General features: G+C 38.9%; 1 protein-coding gene across 2 annotated transcripts in view; it reads left to right on the top strand.

Annotated features, from left to right (window-relative positions):
• Nucleotides 1–23,390, top strand: part of CFAP20DC (CFAP20 domain containing) — a 255,896-nt gene that overhangs the window by 169,719 nt on the left and 62,787 nt on the right. Inside the window, exon 13 of one of the 2 annotated variants that reach the window (XM_045989869.1) lies at nucleotides 4,913–5,287. The exons of the other annotated variant lie outside the window; for it this stretch is intronic. Coding sequence (XP_045845825.1) covers nucleotides 4,913–5,287 — 375 coding nt within the window. The remainder of the gene's footprint in view (nucleotides 1–4,912; nucleotides 5,288–23,390) is intronic. 2 annotated transcript variants of the gene reach the window in all.

Raw genomic sequence — 23,390 nt, 5'->3', positions numbered from 1 at the left:
CAAACGGTTTAAGAGATTTGGGACTTTTAAAAAAATATATCAAGTTAAATCAAAAGCATTTTGTATTTGTTCTTCTGAAAAACAGATGAACAGACGATTGGAACATGAAAATGGCATGACAATTTCTTTACCACTCTGACAAATTATATTCAATTGCTGTACAGGTTTTCAGTAGTTAAATGATAAACCAAAGGGGAAAATGTGGTTGTTTTTCAATCAGGTCATAGTAAGCTTACTTTTAATGCATATAACAAATGCATATATTATGTAAGAAAAAATTAAGCCAAGAGCATGTTGAGCCCAAAAATGTTACACATGTGGAATCAATAAACATCATCTATACGTATATCATCTACTTTAGTAAGTCAAAAGTGTTGCTAAAGAAAGGAATAGAGTTTGCCAATGTACCACGCCTAGAGAGCACAACACTAGGTTTCATTCTCTATTTCTTTCCTCTCCAAAAGAGAAGCCGATCCAACTTATGTCAAAATATTGGTCTCGTTTATCTCTTGCCTTTCTCATTTATCCTAATTCTCCTTTTAGAATCTGGGATAAACCAGAATTGGTTCTGGGGCAGCCAAAGTAAACAAGCCTTTTATACTCTGTCCAGATTCTCCAGTTACTTATCTTTTCTTACTTTAAGTAGTAGCATAGAAACATATTACCTAGAAATGCAGTACAACCAAGAGAATGCTCACCAGGGAACACAGCTAAATCTGTCCTTCTCAGCTCATCTCCAGACCAGGGTATATCTTAAGAAAAATGTGAGATGAATGGCCATATACATCTCATGAATATTGCTTTGTGTATAATCACTGTTCATGCCAAGCAAAAAGAAATAATTTTACACCTGAGTAAACTACTGGAAGGAAGAAAAGGCTGTACTCTGACCCACCCAGAGATACAAAAAATAGACTTCATATAAAATAATTTGATTTTTAAGGTGTTTATAAAATGATGTAGCAAACATCTGACTTTATAGGCATCCCTCTAACTGTACATCTGAAACTTTTGAAATGATATTTGCTACTTTCTACCTTATGAAATTTTTACTTTTGTGTAGGTATCTATCTCTCGGCTTTATGCCTTTGCCTTCAAGATTTTGTGCCTCTCGAGGCCAATGCCCGTGTTCTTCTTACCTGTGTTTCTTCTGTAGTGCCTAGAAAATGCCTTACACCTAGCAGGAGCTTAGTAAATATTTACTGAACTCATTTTTATTGCAAAAGCTCCCAAGTTCTGCCATGTCATATACAAAATAGAATCCCAGAGGGATCCAAAGATTCTGGCCCAAAGATGCATAATTATACTGTTTCTGCATAACCAACCTATTTTTAGGGCCTATCTGTTTTAAATACATAGCACACGTTTATTTTTTTTATGCAAATTGATGGAAATGGATGAGCAGAGGGTCTTTTTGGTCACAGAAAACCCACTGCCCAATGTATATAACCACTATAGAAAATTAAACTAGAGTTTTTTGAAAGCTGGAGAAGAGATAGCACTGTCAAGCAGCCAGACTGAATTAACAAGAAATCCATCCTACTTCCACCAGTACCTTCTTAGAACTAGGGTTTGGGGAATGTTTGCTATATTCTCTGTTTACTTTCTCTAAGACAAGCCTACACTTTTATCCTCGTTTCATCTCTGTAAAACAAAAATTGCAAAAGCTACCACCCCATTCCTTAGTAATTTAGGACACTAGGCATCTTTCAGGTCCCTGGCATTCTTTCCAGTTTTCTGCCTGAGGACAGGGTTCTTCAACCATGTGAACAGCTTAAGGGCTCTCAGAGTGGCGGTGAAGGATTAGCTTATTCAGTAAATGATGTACAGCAGAGAGAGTTTGCCCAGTGCCTGCAGTTGCAGCCAACGCAGTACCGTTGCAAGGGCGGAAATATCCCAACCTTCTTATTTTTTCACATGGAACGTAAAGTAAGTGCCCGTGGATTGACATCCAATCACCATCTTTTCTTTATCTGGGGCTCTGGAAAATATATTTCCCCATCATTTATAAAGAAATATATGTATAAGAAGATCAAGCCAGCATAGACAAAGCAAGTTTAGACCCAGGATGAACACCAAGAAGAAGATCCTTAGACACTCTGCAGTTCTCATCCTTTATTACAGATAGGCAAGCTGTATCTTAGGAGACATTCTAAGACCCGAGTGTTCTAAGACCTTTCTTGAGATTACAGTTACTTTCTGCAGGAAGTACTTTCCACTACTTTCCAACACTTTCCACAAGGAAGGAAAATCATTTTCTAACAGGATTAGGGCTTACAGACTCTCTTTTAGAGATTCCAGAGTCACTAAGTAGAGCATACCTTGCCTTCTACAGAACTCTCATATTAGCCCAGCCTCTCCATCACCACTACCACTGCTTCAGCCCAGCCATGCCAGCACCTCTAATCATAACTGTTCGACAGTCTCCTAATTGGCCTCTCTCTCAGTAATCTCCACAGATGCTGCAGACACCATACAAACTCACACCTATGCCTTCTATCATGGGCCATCGCTGATTCTCCTGAGTCACATCACCCAAGGACCCCTCAAAGGCCCTGCATGGCAGAGATTAAGTTCTGGACTACCATTGTATGCCCATCATCTACAGTGCCTATGGCAATAGCCCTAGATATGATGAGGAAGAAAAGAAGAGAGGCAGAACTATGACAGACATACAGATAGATCCCTTCTCATTAAAAACTGTGATAAATTCCTCTTCTGGGGATGCCTGGGTGGCTCAGTCAGTTAAGTGTCTGCCTTTGGCTTGGGTCAGGATCTCAGGGTCTTGGGATGAAGCCTTGAGTCTCACCGGGCTCCCTGTTCATCAGGGAGTCTGCTTCTTCCTCTCTTTCTGCCCATTCCCCCTGCTCGTGCTCTCTCTCAAGTGCTCTTTCTCTCAAATAAATAAAATCTTAAAGAAAAACATCTTCTTCTGGCCTGTGTGCAACCTAGAGCAGGCTTTCTTGCCTTTACATATGCTTTACTTCTACTGAAAGGGAAATCTCACCTCAGATAGTAACCTGTATGTTGAGCGTGATGATGACCAAATAAACTCAACAGTTCAATCAGCCTCTCAAATATTTTGTTTAAAAATTCCAAATCTGGGGGCACTTGGGTGGCTCAGTGTGTTAAAGCCCTGCCTTCGGCTCAGGTCATGATCCCAGGGTCCTGGGATCGAGCCCTGCATTGGGCTCTCTGCTCAGTGGGGAGCCTGCTTCCTTTCCTCTCTCTCTACCTGCCTCTCTGCCTACTTGTGATCTCTGTCTGTCAAATAAATAAATAAAATATTTTAAAAAAAAATTCCAAATCTGGTGGGGGGTGGGAATGCCTGGGTGACTCAGTTCATTAGGCATCCAGTTCTTGATTTCAGCTCAGGTCATGACCTTGAGGTCTTGAAATCAAGCCCCCTGTCAGGCTGCATGCTGAACGTGGAGTCTGCTCAAGATTCTCTCTTTCCTCTCCTTCTGTCCCGCCCCCACTCCTGCATGCAGTCTTTCTTGATTGTTCTTAAAAAAATTTTAAAAATAAAAAACCAAATTTGAGGAGTAACTAGATTTTTGGTTCTGTGTGGCTACAAATTGAAGGGTAAGCAATAGCTTACTGAAATTGAATGTAAGAGATACATTCTTAGATAGCAAATAATGTCTTTAAAATATAATCTGCTTTTGGGGGATACCTGGGTGACTCAGTTTGTTAAACGTCTGATTTGATTTTGGCTCAGGTCATGATCTTAGAGTCATGAGATCTAGCGCTACATCAGGCTCTACACTCAGTGGGGAGTCTGCTTGTCCCTCTCCCTCCACCTCTGTTACCTCCCCTGGCTTGCACACGTGTTCGCTCTTTCTCTCTGTCTCTCAAATAAATAAATAAATAAATAAATAAATAAATAAATAAAATCTTTAAATGTATATAGAGACAGATATATACTCTGTTTTATTGATTTTTTTTCTGTCCAAGTTTATCATTTTAATATCCACTTATTTTTTACATATTTAAGTAAATAAGACAGACTGGAAAAATCTACCTTGGCAGGTATAAGCAATGATCAGGTTAGTTTGTTCTTTCAGGTTCTTATTTTATAGCAGAAAAATCCAACTGAAAAAGCACTGTAGTTCTCATTTCCACTATTTACTTTCACGGCTATTGATTTTATGTTTGTAGTTCCTCCTTTCTCAGATTTAAAAATTAAACTTTTTGCTTTCCTAGGGATAATCTCAGAACTATGTATTTATAAAACTCATGTAGCTTTACAAATAATTCTGTTTCATCATGCTCATGTCTTAAGAAAAAAAAATACTTTCTATAGTTGAAATTTTTATGTAAGAAAAGTATTTCACAAAACATGTCTATTATCTATTGCTCTTGAACAATAAGACTTCCTTACAATAATTTAAAACAAATACACTTTGATAGCCCAACTTATTGTTAGAGTAGCATTTCTCTGCTTAAATAAGCTAAATACTGTAAGTTCTAGCTGTTCCTCTTCTCGTAGAGTTAGCTCATTAGGAAGTCAAAGTGTGCTATGCTTATATGTAACTTCTGGTGGATCCTCTTCTTTCACATGCTTTTTTGAAATGACTGTATTTTTAGTGAATGGCTCTCTTATCACTCAGAGGTAAAAAAGAAATATATGCCTTACCAAGACCAGATAGATACCACATAGCAGGGCATCTTACCAAATGGTTTATACCTATTGCACTGCTGTTTTTAGTTACTCATCTTTTTATTACAAAATAAAATAGGTATATATATATTAAGTATAGGTATATTATATATATATCATATATAGGTATATTATATATATACTTTGGCTTTTATTCAGAGAATAAATGAACTTTTTAAGAACTGTTCTCAGTAGCTTCTTCACCACAGATTTTGGCTCAATGTGGTTTCACTTTGTTCCCCCATGTAGGGTAACAACAGTATCCAGGGTTCCCCGAGCCCAACAACTAGTCCTTCAGGGTTAACTCAGCTAACATTAGAGAACACGTTGGGGAAGGCTGCAAGGCGGACAGATAAAGGACCTCTAAAAAGTGCCTACGCAGAAGCAGGAGCATCAGAAAGCCAGAATTCCTTGGCAAAGCAGATAGATAGAAAAGACTTTCGAACGAGTGTGGTGCCTACACCATGCCTTTCTCCCCTGGGAAGAAGTGAAGCCTCTCAGAAAACTCCAGATCCTGTTATCAAAGCAAAGGACCGACCAGCCCATCAAGTACCAGCTTCAATAAACAAAACCTCCCTAAAGGAGATCTCGGGGGGAAAGTTGAGACCAATTCCCAAAGTATCTGTAAGTGGCTTCGCTCTGGTTTGCACAGGCGGGCAGCATGTCCTGCTGTGTTCTGTTCTGTCCCACTTCACACGGGTTTGCAGCAGGACATATTTTTCATCATTTGGGTGATCAGTAATGTATTTGCCTTCCTATTCCGATGTGTTTTAGCTCAGTAGCAACAGCTGTTAAAGAGTATATTGCCCATCCCAGTGATAATAGAATGCCTCATGTTTTTAATGAGAAAGATCATTATCATTATAGTAATTTTTTTTATTTCCCAGTTACTTCTCATAATTTTAGTTATCATTGCCTGCAAATTATAAATGAAGATCTTATTTTTGAGCCAAAGGCTCGCCTGTGAAATTGACAGATTTTCAATAACAATCTACATTAGGAGCCATAAAAACATCATTATTCTATTCACTTTCTAGTCCCTTTGCAGCAGTTTCCCAAATAATAGATGGCATGAGTGAAGGTTAACAGTAAAGTAGTGTCACTGAATAAATCCCTAGGCTAGTTTGGTGGCTATATTCATGTCCATTGGGTTGATTTTTCTCCTTCCTGTGTTAGTACCTCTCTTCCTTCAGTCCCTCCATGCTGCACTTAGAAACCAGACAACAGATGAAGCTATGCAGAACAAATGAACTTATATTCCATTTTTTAAAACACAGTAAAGGTTTTTTTTATTTGTCATGTCCTAAATATTCTGTATGTGTTACACTGTAAAGCTTTGGTTCAATTACATTCTAAGCAATTGAGGGAGGATTGTTCCCTTGCACAAGTCACAGACATATATGTCATCATTAACAGAACAGAAATAGCTAATACTTCTTAAACACCTGCCATGTGTCAGTCACTCTGCCAAGCCTTTTTTCCACTGAAGCATATCATTTAATCCTCAGTGACCCTGAGAGGTAGACACCTTCATCGTCATTTTTTAGATGAGGATACTGAGGTTCAGCTCGGTTATGCGGGGTGTTCAAGGACAACAGCTAGTTAGTTGGAGAGTTAGAACTTGAAACTAGATTGTCTGAGACCAGAACTGCTGCCTGGGTCCACCACGCTGGGCTGCATAAACGTGTGCCAACTCTCATGTAAATGGTCCTCAAGAAAGACCCAGATAAAACTGGAATGTGCATTCATTTTTTTCCCATGTTTGTAGGTGTGTCTGCATGTGTGCCCATGAAAATGTAGTGACTCACCTAACTCAATGAAAATGGAATTTGTTTTATGGTGATTTTAGGATGAAAGTGGTCAATAGAAATATCTTTTCCTGTTTTGCATTTATTTTAAAATATTTCTAAAACATATATTCTACTTAGCTGTAATTTTTTTCCCCTTTGGTGTACTCATAAGTGGAATGCAGCTAATAAACTAAACTTAGGGATTTGTTCTAGGATGCTGCTTCCCTTGACTGCAGCCAAAACTGGGCTGCCAAAAACGGAACCAAAGCAAGTCTCTAAGAAGCCTTCCGCTCCGTTCTCCCCTAATTTTTTTGCCACCACCCTTCTATTAGGTAAAATCTCTCATTCTAATATATCCAAAAGATTGCTTATTTTTAATCTTTCCATTTTTCTGTAGAAATAAAACCAGGGCACGAAAAATCAACTTGTAAACTTGAGGCACAAATGGACTTTGAGTACCTGGCCACTTGACCAATTACACTGCCTGAACCATAGGGCTCTCTGATAATACCAGGGGGAAATGAAAGGCTGGAGAGAGAGAAGGGGATTTTCCCTTACCCATCTTCTTCATCTGAGAGCCCATTCGCTGAGACTCTTTGCATTGCTCCAAGAGCCCCTCCTCCCAGCTGCTCGCTGCCCTTTACAAAGCGCTCACCTGACTCCTGTGCCTTTGCGCAGGCGCCCTGGGTGCAGCGTCGGCCATTTTTACTAGTCCATTTTACCGCTAAGGAGACTGACAACAATCCCTTCAAAAGGATGGAAGAGGGAAGGAACTTTACACGTGTGGACAGGATAGAGACACAAAAGCACTGCTTACCATTTGCGCAGAGAGATTTGACCTCAATGTCAAAATACAGACTAATAAAATGTGATCTCAGGGAACCCACATGGTCGCTACAATCTGTGGCTCACATTCGTGAATGTGATAACCCCAATTTAATAGGTTGTAAAATTATGGAAGGCATCGGCACTCTGCCCCATATCAGGGTGAATTTACCGTGGGAATGGGGTGTTCTTCCAGAGACACCATTTAAACAAGAAATCATGGTCATAGTGAAAGGGTGCTAATACTTGACGTTCTCTCCATTTAGTAACTGTAGCTAAGAATCTGAAACAAGTTTCCTTAAGAGAGCCATGTGCTTGCTAACTCCACAAAGGAATTTTTTCCCCCAGATTCCAGAAACCCATGGTGGTGGCTGTTAATAGTATACTAAAATTTGGGGCGCCTGGGGTGGCTCAGTGTGTTAAAGCCTCTGCCTTCGGTTCAGGTCATGATCTCAGGGTCCTGGAATCAAGCCCCACATCGGGCTTTCTGCCCAGCACGGAGCCTGCTTCCTCCTCTCTCTCTGCCTGCCTCTCTGCCTACTTGTGATCTCTGTCAAATAAATAAATAAAATCTTTTTTAAAAAAAATAAGAATATACTAAAATTTAATTCACACAATATAAAATTCAGCCTTTTTTAGGGCACTCATGGAGTTGTGCAACCATCACTACTTATCTTAGATCATTTTTATCACCCCAAAAGAGATTCCATCCCTATTAATAGTCATTCCCCATTCATTGCTTCCCCCAAACTTCCAGAAGCCACTAATCTGCTTTCTGTCTCTAATGGATTTGCCCATCCTGAACAGTTCATATAAATGAAGTCAGACGGTATGTGGCCTTTTGTGTCTGACTTCTTTCATTTAGTATAATGTTTTCAAGTTCCATCCATGTTGTAGCATTTCATTTCTTTTTATGCCTGAATAGTAATCCATTATATGGATATGCCATATTTGTTTATTCATCTATCAGTCGATAGCTGGTTGTTTCCACTTTTTGGCTATTATGAAAGATGGTGCTATGAACATTCATATGCACATTGTTGTGTGGATATATGTTTTCATTCCTCTTGGGTATATACCTAGGGGTGGAATTGCTGAGTCATATGGAACTTTATATTTAACTTTTGAGCAACCGCCAAACTCTTTTCCATAGCAGCTGCACCATATTACATTCCCGCAAGCAAGGCAAGTTGATGGGATTTTTCTACATCTTAGTCAACACTTGTTATTTTCTGCCTTTTTCATTTAAGCCATCCTGGTGTGTGTGAAGTGGTATCTCATTGCAGTTTCAGTTTGCATTCCCCTGATGACTCAAGGTGCTGAGCATCTTTTCATACACTTATTAGCACATCTGCTTATCTCCTTTGGAGAAATGCCTATTCAAATCTTTGGCCTATTTTTTCATTGGATTGTTTGTCTTTTTATTGTCCTGTTGTAAGAGTTTGGATACAAGCTCCTTGTCAGATACGTGACAGGCAAATATATTCTCCCATTCTGTAAGCTGTCTTTTAATTTCTTGGGGCTATCTTTTGAGGCATGGAAGTTTTTCATTTGGAGAAGTCCAATCTATGTTTTTCTTCTGTTGCTTATGCTTTTGGTGTTATAGCTAAGAGCCATTGCCTAATCCAGGTCACAGAGATTTATTCCTGTTTTCTTCTAAGAATGTTTTAGCTTAACTCTTAAATTTTGTCCTAGAATCCATTTCTAGCTAATTTCTGTCTCTAGTGGAAAGTAAGGGTTCAACTGCATTTTTTTGCTTGTGAATATTCACTTGTGCCAACACTATTGATTGAAAGACTATTTTTCCCATTGAATTGTCTTGTCACCTTTTTTGGAAGTCAGCTGGCCATACATGTGAAAGTTTATTTCTGACTTCCCAGTTCTGTTCTATCTATATGTCAATCCTTAGGCAGTATCACACTGTCTTGATTACTGTAGTTTTATAGTAGACTTTGAAATCAGGTAGTGTGGCTCCTTCGACTTTGTTCTTCCTTTCCTGGATTGTTTTTGCATTTCCATAGGAATTTGAGGATCAACTTGTCAGTTGAGATTGCATTGCATCTATAAATCACTTTGGGGGGGGGCACATGGGTGGCTCAGTGGGTTAAGCCTCTGCTTTCAGCTCAGGTCATGATCTCAGGGTCCTGGGATCGAGCCCTGCATCGGGCTCTCTGCCCGGCACGGAGCCTGCTCCCTCCTCTCTCTCTGCCTGCCTCTCTGCTTACTTGTGATCTCTCTCTGTCAAATAAATAAATAAAATTTTTTAAAAAAGTTTAAATCACTTTGGGGGATATATCTTAACATCTTAACAATATTAAGCCTTCCAATCCATGGATATCTTTCCATTTATTTGTGTCTTTAACTTGTTTTGGCAATGTTTTATAATTTTCAGCATACAAGTCTTACACTTTCTTTGTTAAATTTATTCCTAAGTATATTTTTGATGCTCTTGTGAATAGAATTGTTTTCTTAATTTTTTAATTTGTTCATTTCTAGGGTTTATAGAAATGCAATTTATTTTTATATTGATTTTATATCTTGCAAGCTTTCTGAATGTTCTAATGGTGTTTTTGTGAATTCCTTAGGAATTTCTATATACAAGATCATGTCATTACAAATAGAGATAGTTCTACTTCCTTTCCAATCTGGATGTCATTTATTTCTTTTTCTTACCTAATTGCCCCCACAAATGGATTTCATTTGAATGAAAAACTTTTCTTTCTTTCAAGATATTTAAGATTTAATATTTCAACTACTGTGGCCCAGTAGTGAATTCTAACACAGACTTGATGAGCTCAGTCAGGCCTAGAAGGATTCTACTGGTATGATGCATAGGAAATGTACTAGATGCAAGAGAAAAATGTTGACAATTATCCTGGGACTGGAAATCCATCCAATATATGAATGCAGGTATGAAATTACCTCTGCTGGCTAGCTTTGTAGTCAACGCATATAGAACACTAACATGTATGGGGGTCTCTGCCTCCTAAGCTGGGCTTCTAAAATAAAGGATTTCTAGGGGCACCTGCGTGGCTCAGTCAGTTAAGCATCTGACTCTTGACTTTGGCTCAGGTCATGATCTCAACATTGTAAGATGGAGCCCTTCACTGGGCTCCATGCTGGGTGTGGAGTCTGCTTAAGATTCTCAGTCTCTTTCTCTGTCTCTCTCTCTCTCTCTCTGCTCCCCCCTCCACTTTCCCTCTCTAAGAATAATTAACTAATTAATTAAAATAAAGGACTTCTAGGTGATGAGTTACAGCTGTTCTGGTTCTATTCTGGATTAGGACAGCATCTCCTCTTCTGCCAAGTGCCTGTCAGGCCAGGTATTGCCCCTGGTGCTAGACATAAACCAACCCAAACAGATGAGGCCTGTCTCCTCAGGGGACTTATATCTGTTAGGAAATACAGATGATAAAGACGCACAAACAAATACATAAAGTGATTATAAGCTATGATAAGGATGTGGGAAGACAAAGACAAGGTGATATAACGGACAACAGGGTTGGCCAGAATGGTGGGTACTTTAGATATTATCTGACCGAGTAGGTGACATTTGAGCTGAGATCTGAAATTTAAGATGGAGCCAGCTATGCGAAGAACCTGGGAATACTGTTTCAGGTATCAGGAACAGTAGGTACAAGGCTTCTGAAATGGATGTCTCTGGGGAATAGAGGAGGCCCACATAGCTGGGCCTTTCGGGAAAGGGCAGTGGAAGTGGAGGATGAGGTCAGAGCTGTTAAAAGGCCCAGATCACATGAGATCGGGATGGCCGCGGTAAGGAGGATGGCCTTTATTCCACATGCAATGGCAAGTCTTTGTAGGGTTTGAAGTGGGGCAATGACATTTACATTCAAAAACTTCCCTCTTGCTGTGTCAAAGATGGATGCAGGGCAGGGCAGGAATTGAAGCAGAGAAAGCAGTTGAGGCATCACTCTCTGATAGATCAGAGCGGAGATGAAGAAAAGTGGCAGATTCCCAGAATAACTAAGAGCTAAGACTGATAGGATGGAGGGAAGAGGAAACAGGCAGAATCAAGTATGACTCTGAGGCTTGGGACCTGAGCTATAGGGAGGGAGGTCATGTAATTCGCTGGGCTCTGGGAGACTGTGAGCAGACCTGAGCTATCAACTCAGCCATCAAGGTACTACAGTCAAGAATTGTAAGCTAACTCCCCATTGAAAATCAGCTCTCACATGGGGTGCCTGGGTGGTTCAGTCAGTGAAGCGTCCAACTCTTGATTTTGGCTCAGGTCATGATCTCAGGGTTGTGAAATGGAACCCCAAAGCAGAGATTCTCTCTCCCTCTCCCTCTGCCCCTCCAACCCCCACCCCATGCTCACTCACTCTCTCTCTCTCATGCGCACATAAATAAATCTTGAAAAAGGAAATCTGCTGTCACAAAGTGCTAACTTCAAGCAACTCTATGACAAGGGACAATTAAAAGCTCTTACAAAAGAAGGTACAGGAGAATTGTTCTCCTAATCCCCTGATATGCCAGAGTACTAGTAATTCTAAGGAACACTTACTGAAATTGATTTCCTAACTTCTTGGTAAACCTCTTCCTTGCAATGTCTTATTCATTTTTTAAATGGAGTTCCCTATTATTAAGTTCAAATATTTTAAATTAAGAAACAAGTACAACCCTCTGGGTAATACCATAACCATGTAGATAGCTAGTAATTAACTTTTCCACATGTATAACTGCATTCAAACAGTTTTGAATGAAGCATTTTAAATCTGTAAATGTAATTATGTGCATCTTTAAACAAACAAACAAATAAAAAAGACATAGGCTTTGTGGTTCTAGAAAAAGTTTGAACTTATTGAAGAATGGTTATTTTCATAAGAAAGACAAACTATGCTACCAGCTACAAATTCAAGTTTTCTTAGAAAAAAACAAGTCATGAGATTTTACAGGGACAAATTATAAAATGAATACCATATAACTTGAGTTTAATTTTCACATTTTCCTTTTTGAAAATCAAAACTGAATTATGGAAGGACACTTTATATGTGTTTTAAGTCATGGTACAATTTTTTTAATTGTCAAGCCTTTTCCTTTGGATATTGAAAAAGGATTAGTTTGACTGCCTCCCTGATGAACTTGAGCTCATATTTTTTTGAAATAATAGAGGCTTATTGTTCTATGCAATTTGTACACTACAAACTTAAAGGAAAATGAATTTGTAAATCATTTTAGAATTTTAAAGGCATTGTTCCATTACATAAAGTTCTGCATTTTCTAGGGTATATAATACTCTGTGTTCAAAGAGAAACCATCTGTCTCTTTTTGAATTTGCCACTCAAGTATGCCATTTGCAGCTGTCTTTCCAACAATACCCTATTGTTTGAAGACTTCATAGATGTCTGTCTGACCCCTGACTTCCTTCAATTACAACATTCCATTGTTGCAAAACACCTGTCTGGGAGTCAGGTTACCCTGTGTGCTGTACATATGTCCATCATCCTCGCCTAAATGTGCAGGTTCACCCAGTGACTCTCTTTCCTTCCGAGGCTATCACTATAGGTGACTACTGGCCTCATGCTTTCCTGAGCCACCCGATAGACAGCTTTCACCTTTGCCACCCTCAGGACTTTCCCCAAAGAGAGCTCTGCAGCATGTCTGTCTACATTTTCATTCTTCCGAGCAGTCGAGAGCAGTGGACACCATGGCTCAGAGCACCAGCTCAAACCAGCAGGCCTGCATTTTCATTCTGGCTTTGCTTCTTTTTACTTATGTGACCTTGGACGCATTTCTTAACTTCCTTGAACCTCAGTTACCTCATCTGTCAACTTTGAGAAAATAATAGTACTTATTCCAATAGGATCATAATGAATATCATATGAGATAGTACATGTAGAACACTTAGCCCATATCAACCAAATATTTTCCTCTACCCATGTCTGAGTAGTTAGTAATGTAAACCAGTATGCCTGGCATACTAAAGCACACCTTTTCAAATCCAATAAAATTCCAGAAACTAATTATTGGTACCGTTCAATAAGGGAGAGCTATGTGTGTTTCTTGTCCTCTGTTAAAAGTTGAATCAAGTGCTAACATAAAAGTGAATTAATGGGTCACTTCTGTCAGATAACGTGTTGGTATATTTTGTCAATGTTCACTGAAGAGAGAATAATATTTAGAAGCAGGACCTGGTGTGTCTCCAGTCATTCCCCTATAGAGCACCCTTTGTGTACCTGCCTTATTCCCAGAGCTAAATTTAGAGAGCTGCAGCTCCATGGCTGATGGGAGGAATTAAACGTGGACGAGACTAGTAACAGCTTATAAATTGTTTATAACTATGAACTGTTATACATGGTAAGAATGTGACATTTGTTACATTGGACACTCCTACCAATTAGTAGTCTTTGAACAAGAGTTTGTGATTTCATGTTTTGTCAGAACTATACTCTTTCCTTGCCTCTGGGGGAAAAAAAAAAACAGAGGCATTGTGTCAGTTTTATCTGTCAGTACACTGCTAGGGATATTACTCAAGCTACAGAATTTGGTGGTTAAATAACATTGGTGCTACCAGTAACAGGATTTGCATTAAGCATGGAAATTTTCTGGGTGGAATTTGCTTCTAGCCCTCTTATTTTTATTTGTTGTTGTTTTTTTTTTTTTCAGTCTAAATTTTTGCTGATGCTACAGATGCATCTGGTGTCTAATTTAGTTGTTGACCAAGGCGAAATGGTCCAGAGTAGAAGCATCTTAAAATAATTAAAAATGGCATTATGTTCCAAATTTTGGGTGATTATATGGACCTGCAAAAGTCATTATTCGTATCACCAAACAATGTGCCAGTTACTGTATTGAAGAGAAGTTTCAGATTCTCAGAAGTTTCAGAAATTGTAGACAGACTTGACAAAAACTAAGAGAGTAGCGGAAGTATGAATCCATGAAAACACATTTGTTGTTTAGCTAACACACTATAACTTTTTACTATGGATTCTCCAATATTTTAATGCTAAGGTTAGCATCCTACTAGTCAAATGTTTATGGAAGAAATCCATCTTCTTTGATGTCTTGACTTTCCTAATTTTAAAGAAACAAGTCATACTTGCCATTTTCTTATTTTATGGAAGAGACCTTAAGCTGATAGTATTTCCTAACCCACTGAGATTAAGGTCTTTGATTCAAGAACCTTGTTTGTGAATTTAAGGGTTTAGGGTACTTGCCATATGCCAAGTGCTCTACAAGGTGCCCCACTCTTTCTGTCCAGTCTCCGTCTCCAGCCCTTATAAGAGTCCTCACTTATTTCTGTTTGACAGACCAGGAAGCCGAGAGGCTTTAGCTAGTTCACATCCAGTAAGTGACTAAACAGAGAGTCATACTCAAGAGTTTTAGCCAGAAAAGCCGGTTCGCCTTCCACTACCCTGGACCACCATCCCCAATTAAAGCTAACTGAAAAGTTTCTGTGATCGGGGCACTGGGAGGCTCAGTCGGTTAGGTGTCCAACTCTTGATTTCGACTCAGGTCATGACCTCAGGGTCATGAGATTAAGCCTCAGCGTGGAGCCTACTCAGGATTCTCTCTCTCCTCCCTTTGCCCACCCCACCCATCCACCCCCAACCCGCTCAAATGCACTTGTGCTCTCTCTCAAAAAAGGATTCTGTGATCATGTGGCAATTTAACTTCCATTGCCACTTTAAGCTTCACAGCATTTTTTTTTAATTTATTTGAGAAAGAAAGAGAGCATGTGCTCGGGGCGGGCGGGGAGCGGCGTTGGGTAGAGCAGAAGGAGAGGGAGAAGCAGATTCCCCACTGAGCAGGGAGCCCCATGCAGGGCTCAATTCCCAGGACCCAGGGATCAGGACGTGAGCTGAAAGCACACACTTAACTGATTGAGCCACCCAGGCACCACACTTCACAGTAGTTTAATATGCAAATGCATGCACAGTTGTTGGTATATCTATCATTACTGGATTATAACCAAAGTGTTTTATATTCTAAAACAATCTGACCTTAAAGTTACGATCTTCCCACTCCAGAGGTAAATTGGCTTACCTCTGCTATTTTCATTTCCATAAGCAGGCACAATAATTATTTTCCTCCTGGTTCTTTAAATAATATTTAAATTTAAATTATATTTAATATTTACAATATTAATTCATTTATATTTATATATAATATAAATATATATTTTATATTATATATTATATTTATATATGATATATTAATATTGTGTGTTAATTTATATTTATATGAATTATAATTCATATTATATATTTATATATTATATATTAATATTTATAATATTAATTAATATTAAATAATAATACCATGTACTGAATGACTACTATGCTTACCCATGTACAAGGCTACAGTCGTCTTATAGATGGCATATCCTTGAATATAATTTAAAACCTGTTCCATTTGGTATTACTAGATTCCTTCTAGTCTATAGTAATTGTTCAACTCATGGAGTACCCTTGAACTTAGTAGATAGGTGCTGGGAAATTACAAATTATTTATCAATAATAAGAGCTCAGCTGTGGTTCAGAGAGTTCTTTCTGAAAATTAGCAGGCTGACTCCCAAGACAAAATGTACGGAAGTATATGGTATGGAAGTCATGGAGGGAAAGGGTGTTCGATACAAATATAGCACATCGATATAAAGATCTTTTTTAAAAAATACTTTCACGCTCCTCCCCTCCAAAAAAGAGAGCATCACATCTATGAGATAGAAAGCTACCCGTTTGCAAGGACTTTTTGCCAATATTGGTTAAACTACCCAAGAATTCTCTACCTAAGACATTCTTAAGGGATTAGTATGCAGAGATGATGGTGTGAATTGAGTCAGGGATTGTGAAATGTCTCTAGGTTGGTTATAGCCAAAATGTTTGTGACAGACATCCTGGAGGTGGCATTGGGTCTGGTTAAGCCTGGGTCAACATGAATGCCATTGATCTAAAACACAACATAGATTCTGACCTGTTGTTTTTTCTAACAGCCTGCTTACTGATTTCTGCTGTGTTAAGTCAACATTGCATCCCTTCAGTGTAGCAGTTTTTCAAGTTGTACTGTAGCTTGGTCTTTACATTTCAATTTACCTCTTTGCATGGTGAAGAAATATGCTAAAAGCTACCATACACTGTGAATGAGTTATTTGCTCAAGTGTGTGTCACTTGAGGCTCATGCCTGAGATTTCTGTCTTCATTCTTCTCTTCCATGGGCCTGCGTCCTCAGTGAATCAGGGTCAACTCTAGTATGGGATACGTGCTCAAGAATTTGAAACAGGTCTTCAAGCGGTGCTAGTTGGTGAAGAGATGTCCTGGAACGCTAATTTACCATCGGCTCATTTTTAAAATGTCAATGTAGCAATACTTTTGCTGTCTGCAAATAGCAATAGAGAGGAGATTAATCTTCATATTAAAATGCCAGTTGAGGTTTAAAATTAGCTTTGGAAAATGGACTTCTGCTACTTTTCCAATGTCTGCTATGACGTTGGAGTTCAGAAAAACTTCCAAAACTTTCTAATTACAGCTTCAGCACTCTTAATGACATAAATTTGAAACTAGCAGCAATACTGAACCCCCAGAATTTACAAAATGCCACCTTTGCCCCTACTAAGATGGTCCGGAGCAAGGTGCCAGTGACTATCAACTATTACTTCCTAGGAAATCTTTTCTGAGTCTCAGACTTCTTTGCCACTTTTGGTCATGGAGAAGTACACAAATCATAAACATACCCTCTGATGAATTTTCACCAACTGAACAAATCCATGTGACCATGATCCAGAACAAGAAGAGAACAGTGCCAGTGCCCCAGGAACCCCATTGTACTCCCTGTCAGTATCCCTTCCTGCCACCATCCCTTCACAACTTCCGCTGAAACCCCCAAGACTAGTCTTGCCCATATATACCCTCTTGTGCCTGGTTTCTCTCTCTCAGCATTTCTTTTATGAGAGTCAATACATCACTTATTTTGCTGCTATATAGTGTCCTGCTATCACACCACCCTGCTGATGGGAGCTACTAAGAATATATCTTTTTTCTTTTAAGAATATGTCTTTTTTAATCTCTCTTTTTTAAATTCATTATTGAAGTATGGTTGGGATACAATATATTAGTTTCAGGTGTATGACAGAGATTTGACAATTCTGTGCATTACTTGGTGCTCACCATGGTAAACATAGTCACCATCTGTCACCATACTGTATTACTATTATTGACTATATTTGCCATGCTTTTCATAGACTTTTCATCTCCATGACTTATTTTATGACTGGTAGTAAATACCTCTTAATCCCCTTCACCTATTTCACCCACTCCCTCATCAACTTTGCTTTACCAACCACCAGTTTATTCTCCCTGTTTAAGAGTCTGCTTATTTGTTTGTTTTCTTTTTCAGATTCCACATGTAGGTGAAATCATATGGTATTTGTCTTTCTCTGTCCGACTTATTTCACTTAGCATAATACCCTCTAGACCCATCAGTGTTGTTGCAAATGGCAAGATCTCATTCTTTTTTATGGCTGATATTCCTGTGTGTGTGTGTGCATGTGTGTGTACCACATTTTTATCCATTCATCTGTCAATGGACACTTGGGCTGCTTCCATATTTTTGCTATTGTAAATAACACCATAATAAACGTAGGGTTGCATATATCTTTTCAAATAATGTTTTTATTTTCTCTGGGTAGAATACTGTATAGAGATTCCTCAAAAAGTAAAAAATGAGGATCTCATATGATCCAATAAGAATATATCTTTTGAGAGAATCATAGGCTTTTAATGAGACTTGGCCAGGGAGGTGGAAGCCATTTGGTCCTAAAAGGTTTAGATTAAATTCTAGGTAATCTAGGTATTTCCAGGGCACCTGGGTGGCTCAGTTGGATAAGCACCTACCTTTGCCTTAGGTCATAATCTTAGTGTCCTGGGATCAAGCCCCACATTAGGCTCTCTGCTCAGCAGGGAGTCTTCTTCTCCCCCTCACTCTCCCTCTGTGTTCTCTCTCTCTCTCTCTCAAATATATAAATAAAATCTTTTGAAAATTAATTAATTAATTAATTATCGGTATTTCCATCCTTGTTATTTGGGAACCATTCTGCTGATTTCATTTCTGAAACAGTATGTACAATACATAATGCTTTCTATGAATATAAACTCCATACTTCCAGCTTGTCTCATGTTGTTTGGCCTGGTGGTTAGAATACGCTGCCATACCACCCTTCTTATCCTTCAAGGTCCAGCTTAGAGACCATCGCCTCCCTGAAGCTTGACTGATTCTGCAGGACGTGACCTTTCTCTTTTCTGAAATGCCAGACTATTTGGTATACCTCCCTTTCCTCACATGCCTTTTACATTATGTTCTGTTCTAACAGCCACCATCCCCTCTGTAGTAGCAGTTTCTGTATCTTGGTGTAACTTAAAAGAATACAAAGAGTCAGGGATAGTTTGGTAGACCTTTATTAAGAGTTTTGTTTTGTTTTTACATGGTGTCCCGTATGCTGTAGGTGTCAGGCACTGTGACAATGCAAACCTGATTCAGAAAGAAAGACTCAGAGATTTTATAGGTTCCAGAATGAGAATAACAGCCCAATTTTCTCCCAATTTTATTATTCTCCCATCCATATAGAATGGAATGAGTTTCTTCACCTGGTCTTACTAACCCATGGCTGTGTCTCATTTTGGCTCTACACCATTGTGAACTTAGCCTTAGAATTTAGAATGGTTCAGAAAAACCAGTTCTTATCTGAGGCTCACAACATTCTGTGGGCACGTGTTTGATGCATTAAGCTGTTCTGCCTTAATATCTTGAGAAGAGAGATTAGGCAAAGGGCATCAAGTTGTAAGGTTATTTTTATTTGTTTTGTTTAATCATTTTGCTGGAATTATCTGTTTCCCTTTTTAATCATGATCAAGACTCTCTGTGCTTAACTAGTACTATACCCAAGTGTATGCTACCTTTTTTATTTAAGTAGGCTTCATGCCCAACATGGAGCGCAACACAGGGCTTGAACTCAGAACCCTGAGATTAAGACCTGAGCTGAGATCCAGAGTCAGACAGACATATAACCAACTGAGCCACCCAGGTACCCCACTGTGGTACCTTATTTTATGCTCAATTCTTTCTAGCTCTTGATTGCCCTAATAGATTGTAAGGCCTGTGAAAGCAGGGGCAACATCTTACTTGTCTTTGTGACATACTGTGTTAGGCTCCTAAAAATGTCGAAAAATCAAAGAAAATGAGTGGCTTCATGAGGGAAGAACTTGCCCGGGAATCTGAGCACAGCTGAATCATATAGCCTTGAGCCCATTACCTCCTTCCTAAAACAAATGCAACTGATAATGTCTCCCTTCTTTCCTACAAGGATATTTTGAGACAAAATTAGGTCATACGTTTTTGTCTCATGTATGAGACATGTATTAGGTCATACATACATTTTGAGGCTTTTAGAAATAGAATGAGATAAGACACTTGCCTCTCACACGTTGTATAATTTAGTTAGATGCCATCTTGTGCTAGAGTCCCCTTTCCTGTGAAGACTTTCTTATAAGCCTTCTTTTAAAAAAAAAAAAATGTAATTTAAATGATTTAGCCTTTCCAGTGATTTTGAAACGGTTTAAGAGATTACAAATCAAGAATGTATCAAGGGACTAAGTTAATTACCTGTCTCTGCCACCAGTTGCTCTATTCATGACCCTGGAGAAAGTCACTTTTTCTCTCTGCTCATTTTCACCTGCTCTTCCAGTGCGTTGTCAGAATACACTTTTAGTGTTGTAGGAAGTAAATTCACGGAAATTCAGAGTTCTGAGCAGACTTAGCATCAATGGTTCCTGGCCCATAATAGGGTCTCAGTGAGTATTTGTAGAGTAAACTAATGAATGAACCAATCAGTGCATTTCCGCCACTGCCGATGACAACAGTATTCCCGGCAGGTACCACTTCCCCAGCATCTGCTTCTGTACGTGCAGTGGTGGAGAGAGCTCACTCCTTCTGAAGTCCACTCATTCCCTTTGTCAACAAATGTAATAGCTATCCCGTACCACCTTGGACTCCTGCGAGGCATCTTCCAAATCTGCAGGGCAGTTAGACACCTCTGTGCTGTGTTCCTCAAGCATCTTAGACACATCTGTGTTGTCTGGGTACATATAATACTCTGACTTATAATGCCTGTTACGTCTCCCTCTCTCTACTGTGAGCTCCATGCGGACAGAGGGGTGTCTTATTTTCTTTACACTCCTGCCTCCTGACATAGTACAGAATAGGTGAGAGACTGGGATGGGGGAAAGAGAAAATGAAAAGAAAGAACGCTAATAACAGGGAGCACATGTATTGACGGCCAACTCAGTGGTCCTCCTAAGATGTATGTACTCACCCAAGCAGATGTGCACCAAAAACCATCCACTGGGCTTGAGGAAGAAAATGTTGAAACTATTTCCATTGTTTTTTAAGTTCAACAATTTTAATTTCTGTTTTTATGTTTGTTTTATACTATGCATACCAGTTTAATATAGCTATACATGTGTTTAAGTAAAGACAAAGATATATTAGAAGGTACATACTCAAATGCTTTTTTCATAAAGGTGCACACCATAAGTTTGGAGACCTTTCATATTGCTGTTCATCAGGTATTATGCTAAGCATTTTGCATGCATATTATTTCATTTAGCCCATTGAAAATCATGTGATGTATATACTGTGGTTCCATTTTATAGATGAAGAAACTGAGGCACAGAGAGGTTAGATAATTTGCCCAATCACATCCAGCTGGTAACTAGTGGGACGAAGGCCCAGGCTCAGATCTTTCTAGCTTAACCACTGTCCATTCTCTCCTGTTTTCTGTCCTAACACCTATGGTTGTACTTGAGGCACAATACAGGTCTGTGGATTAAATACATGAAATGAATGGATGAATTAATCATACTGAGTACATATTAAAGCTTTCTCAAGAAAAACTGTGAGAATGAAAATAAAATTTCCTTTCTCATTGTAAAAGTGTGTTGGCAGCAACAAGCCAAATGACATGCCCAGGTGACACATTGGAACACTTCATTCCATTTCTTGACAGAAAAACTGAAGCGAAGCCCAGCAAGTCACTGTTCTACGCTGAGCCCAAAGTCAAGCTGCTAGTCTTGTTTTTATATTTGATGACTGAACTACTTTGTTTTTATTGAGCTAAAACTCAAATACCATAGAATTCAGCTTTTTAAAGAGTACAGTTCAGTTTTTATTATATTCACAAAATTCTGCAACAACTGAATTTCAGAACATTTGCATCTGGCATTCACTCCCCATTCCTACTCTCTCCACCCTGGGAAACCACCAATCTGCTTTCTGTCTGAATGGATTTGCCCATCCTGGACATTTCATATTAGTGGAATCATACAGTCTGTGACCTTTTGTCTCTGGCTTCTTTCACTTAGCACGGTATTTTCAAGGTTCATCCACATTGTAGTGTGTGTACTTTGTGACTCTTCGTGGGCAAATTACATTCCATTGTATGGATAAACAAAGATCTATCCATCAGCTGATGGACATTTTGTTGCTTCCACCTTTGGGCTGTTATGAATAGTGCTGCTGTGAACATTTGTATTCAAGTCTTTGTATGAACATATGTTTTCAGTTCTCTTGGATATATACCTAGGAGCGAGTCACTGGGCCACATGGTAGATATTGAACGTTTTGAGGAACCACCAAACTGTTTTCCAAAGTGGTGGCGCCATTTTACATTCCCACCAGCACGTGTGAAGATTCCAGTTTCTTTACAGCTTCACCAACCCTTGTTGCTGTCAAACTTTTGTAGCATAACAGTCCTAGTGGTTGTGAATTGAGATTTCATTCAGTGCTGATTTGTATTTCTCTAATGACAGTGAAGCCAAGCATCTTTTCTTGCGTTTATTGTTCCCCCAATTATTTCTTCTGAATTTAAATTATTCTTATTTTTCTTTTCTTTTTTTTAGTGCCTTGTCATTGGAATGTAAATTTCATTCTTCTTGTGATATCTGTTTTGTCCTAGGAACTCTCAAAACATATTAAATACTTATGAAATCTCCTGTTAGAGATTGTGTAGCCTCTCAGGGTGCCAAGCTGCTGGAGCCATGAGTTCTAAAAATTTAAATGAGTTTCCACCAGAAACTTTCCAGAAAATATCTATATTACATTATTAGATCACAAGCTTTGATAATCGCCAAATTATGATAATGAGAGCACTTTACTTAAAACTTCATAGACACACCAAGACTTTTTTTTAATTATATTTTCTTAACTTTTTACATCCCTATGAGGCAGAAAAGAAGAGAAGGCAGTAGCTGTCTCAAAGGGTCCTCTGAGAAAGTAAGTGTAGAGATCTGAGTATCTAAAAAGTTCTAGTGTGTCATGAAACAAACCTTTTTTTTTTAATAGAGAGGGAAGTGGAGGGTGGGGAGGGAGAGAGAGAATCCCAAGCAGGTTCCATGCCCAGCGTGGAGCCCTGTGCAGGATCAATCCCATGACCCTGATATCACCACCTGAACCAAAATAAGAGTCAGATGCTTAATCGACTGAGCCACCCAGACACCCTATGAAACAAATCTTTTTGTGCACAACCCATGTTTGCAGATGGATAAGAAAATTTCAAGATTACTTGAAAGTTAATGGCAGTCCTAGATGTAAATCAGTACTCAAATGTGATACTAACATTTCAGCGATGTTGAAATTAGCCTTTGCTATCAAACTTGGTTTACATCACAGAGAAAGGAAAGGTTTTGAAAATTCCATATGACAATTTCTTACCTGTACACTAAAGGAATATTTACATTAGCCTTCAAAGATTTGTAGTAGTATTCTTAGGGGGGAAAATGCCTGACAGATTACATGTACAGTAAAGGCCATATTACTGTGTGTATTATAGTTGTGAGTTCTTTCTGGCTTTCAAAACTTACATGTTCCCATTTTAAGATTAAATTTTTTTTCTTTTTTTAATTTTTTATTTTTTTTAAAGATTTTATTTATTTATTTGACAGAGAGAGAGAGATCACAAGTAGGCAGAGAGGCAGGCAAAGAGAGAGGAGGAAGCAGGCTCCCTGCTGAGCAGAGAGCCCATGTGGGGCTCGATCCCAGGACCCTGGGATCATGACCCGAGGCGAAGGCAGAGGCTTTAACCCACTGAGCCACCCAGGTGCCCC

The sequence above is a fragment of the Meles meles genome, chromosome 20 (genome assembly GCF_922984935.1).
Source record: "Meles meles chromosome 20, mMelMel3.1 paternal haplotype, whole genome shotgun sequence".
NCBI classification, from domain to species: domain Eukaryota; kingdom Metazoa; phylum Chordata; class Mammalia; order Carnivora; family Mustelidae; genus Meles; species Meles meles.
This window is presented reverse-complemented; position numbering and strand designations above follow the sequence as displayed.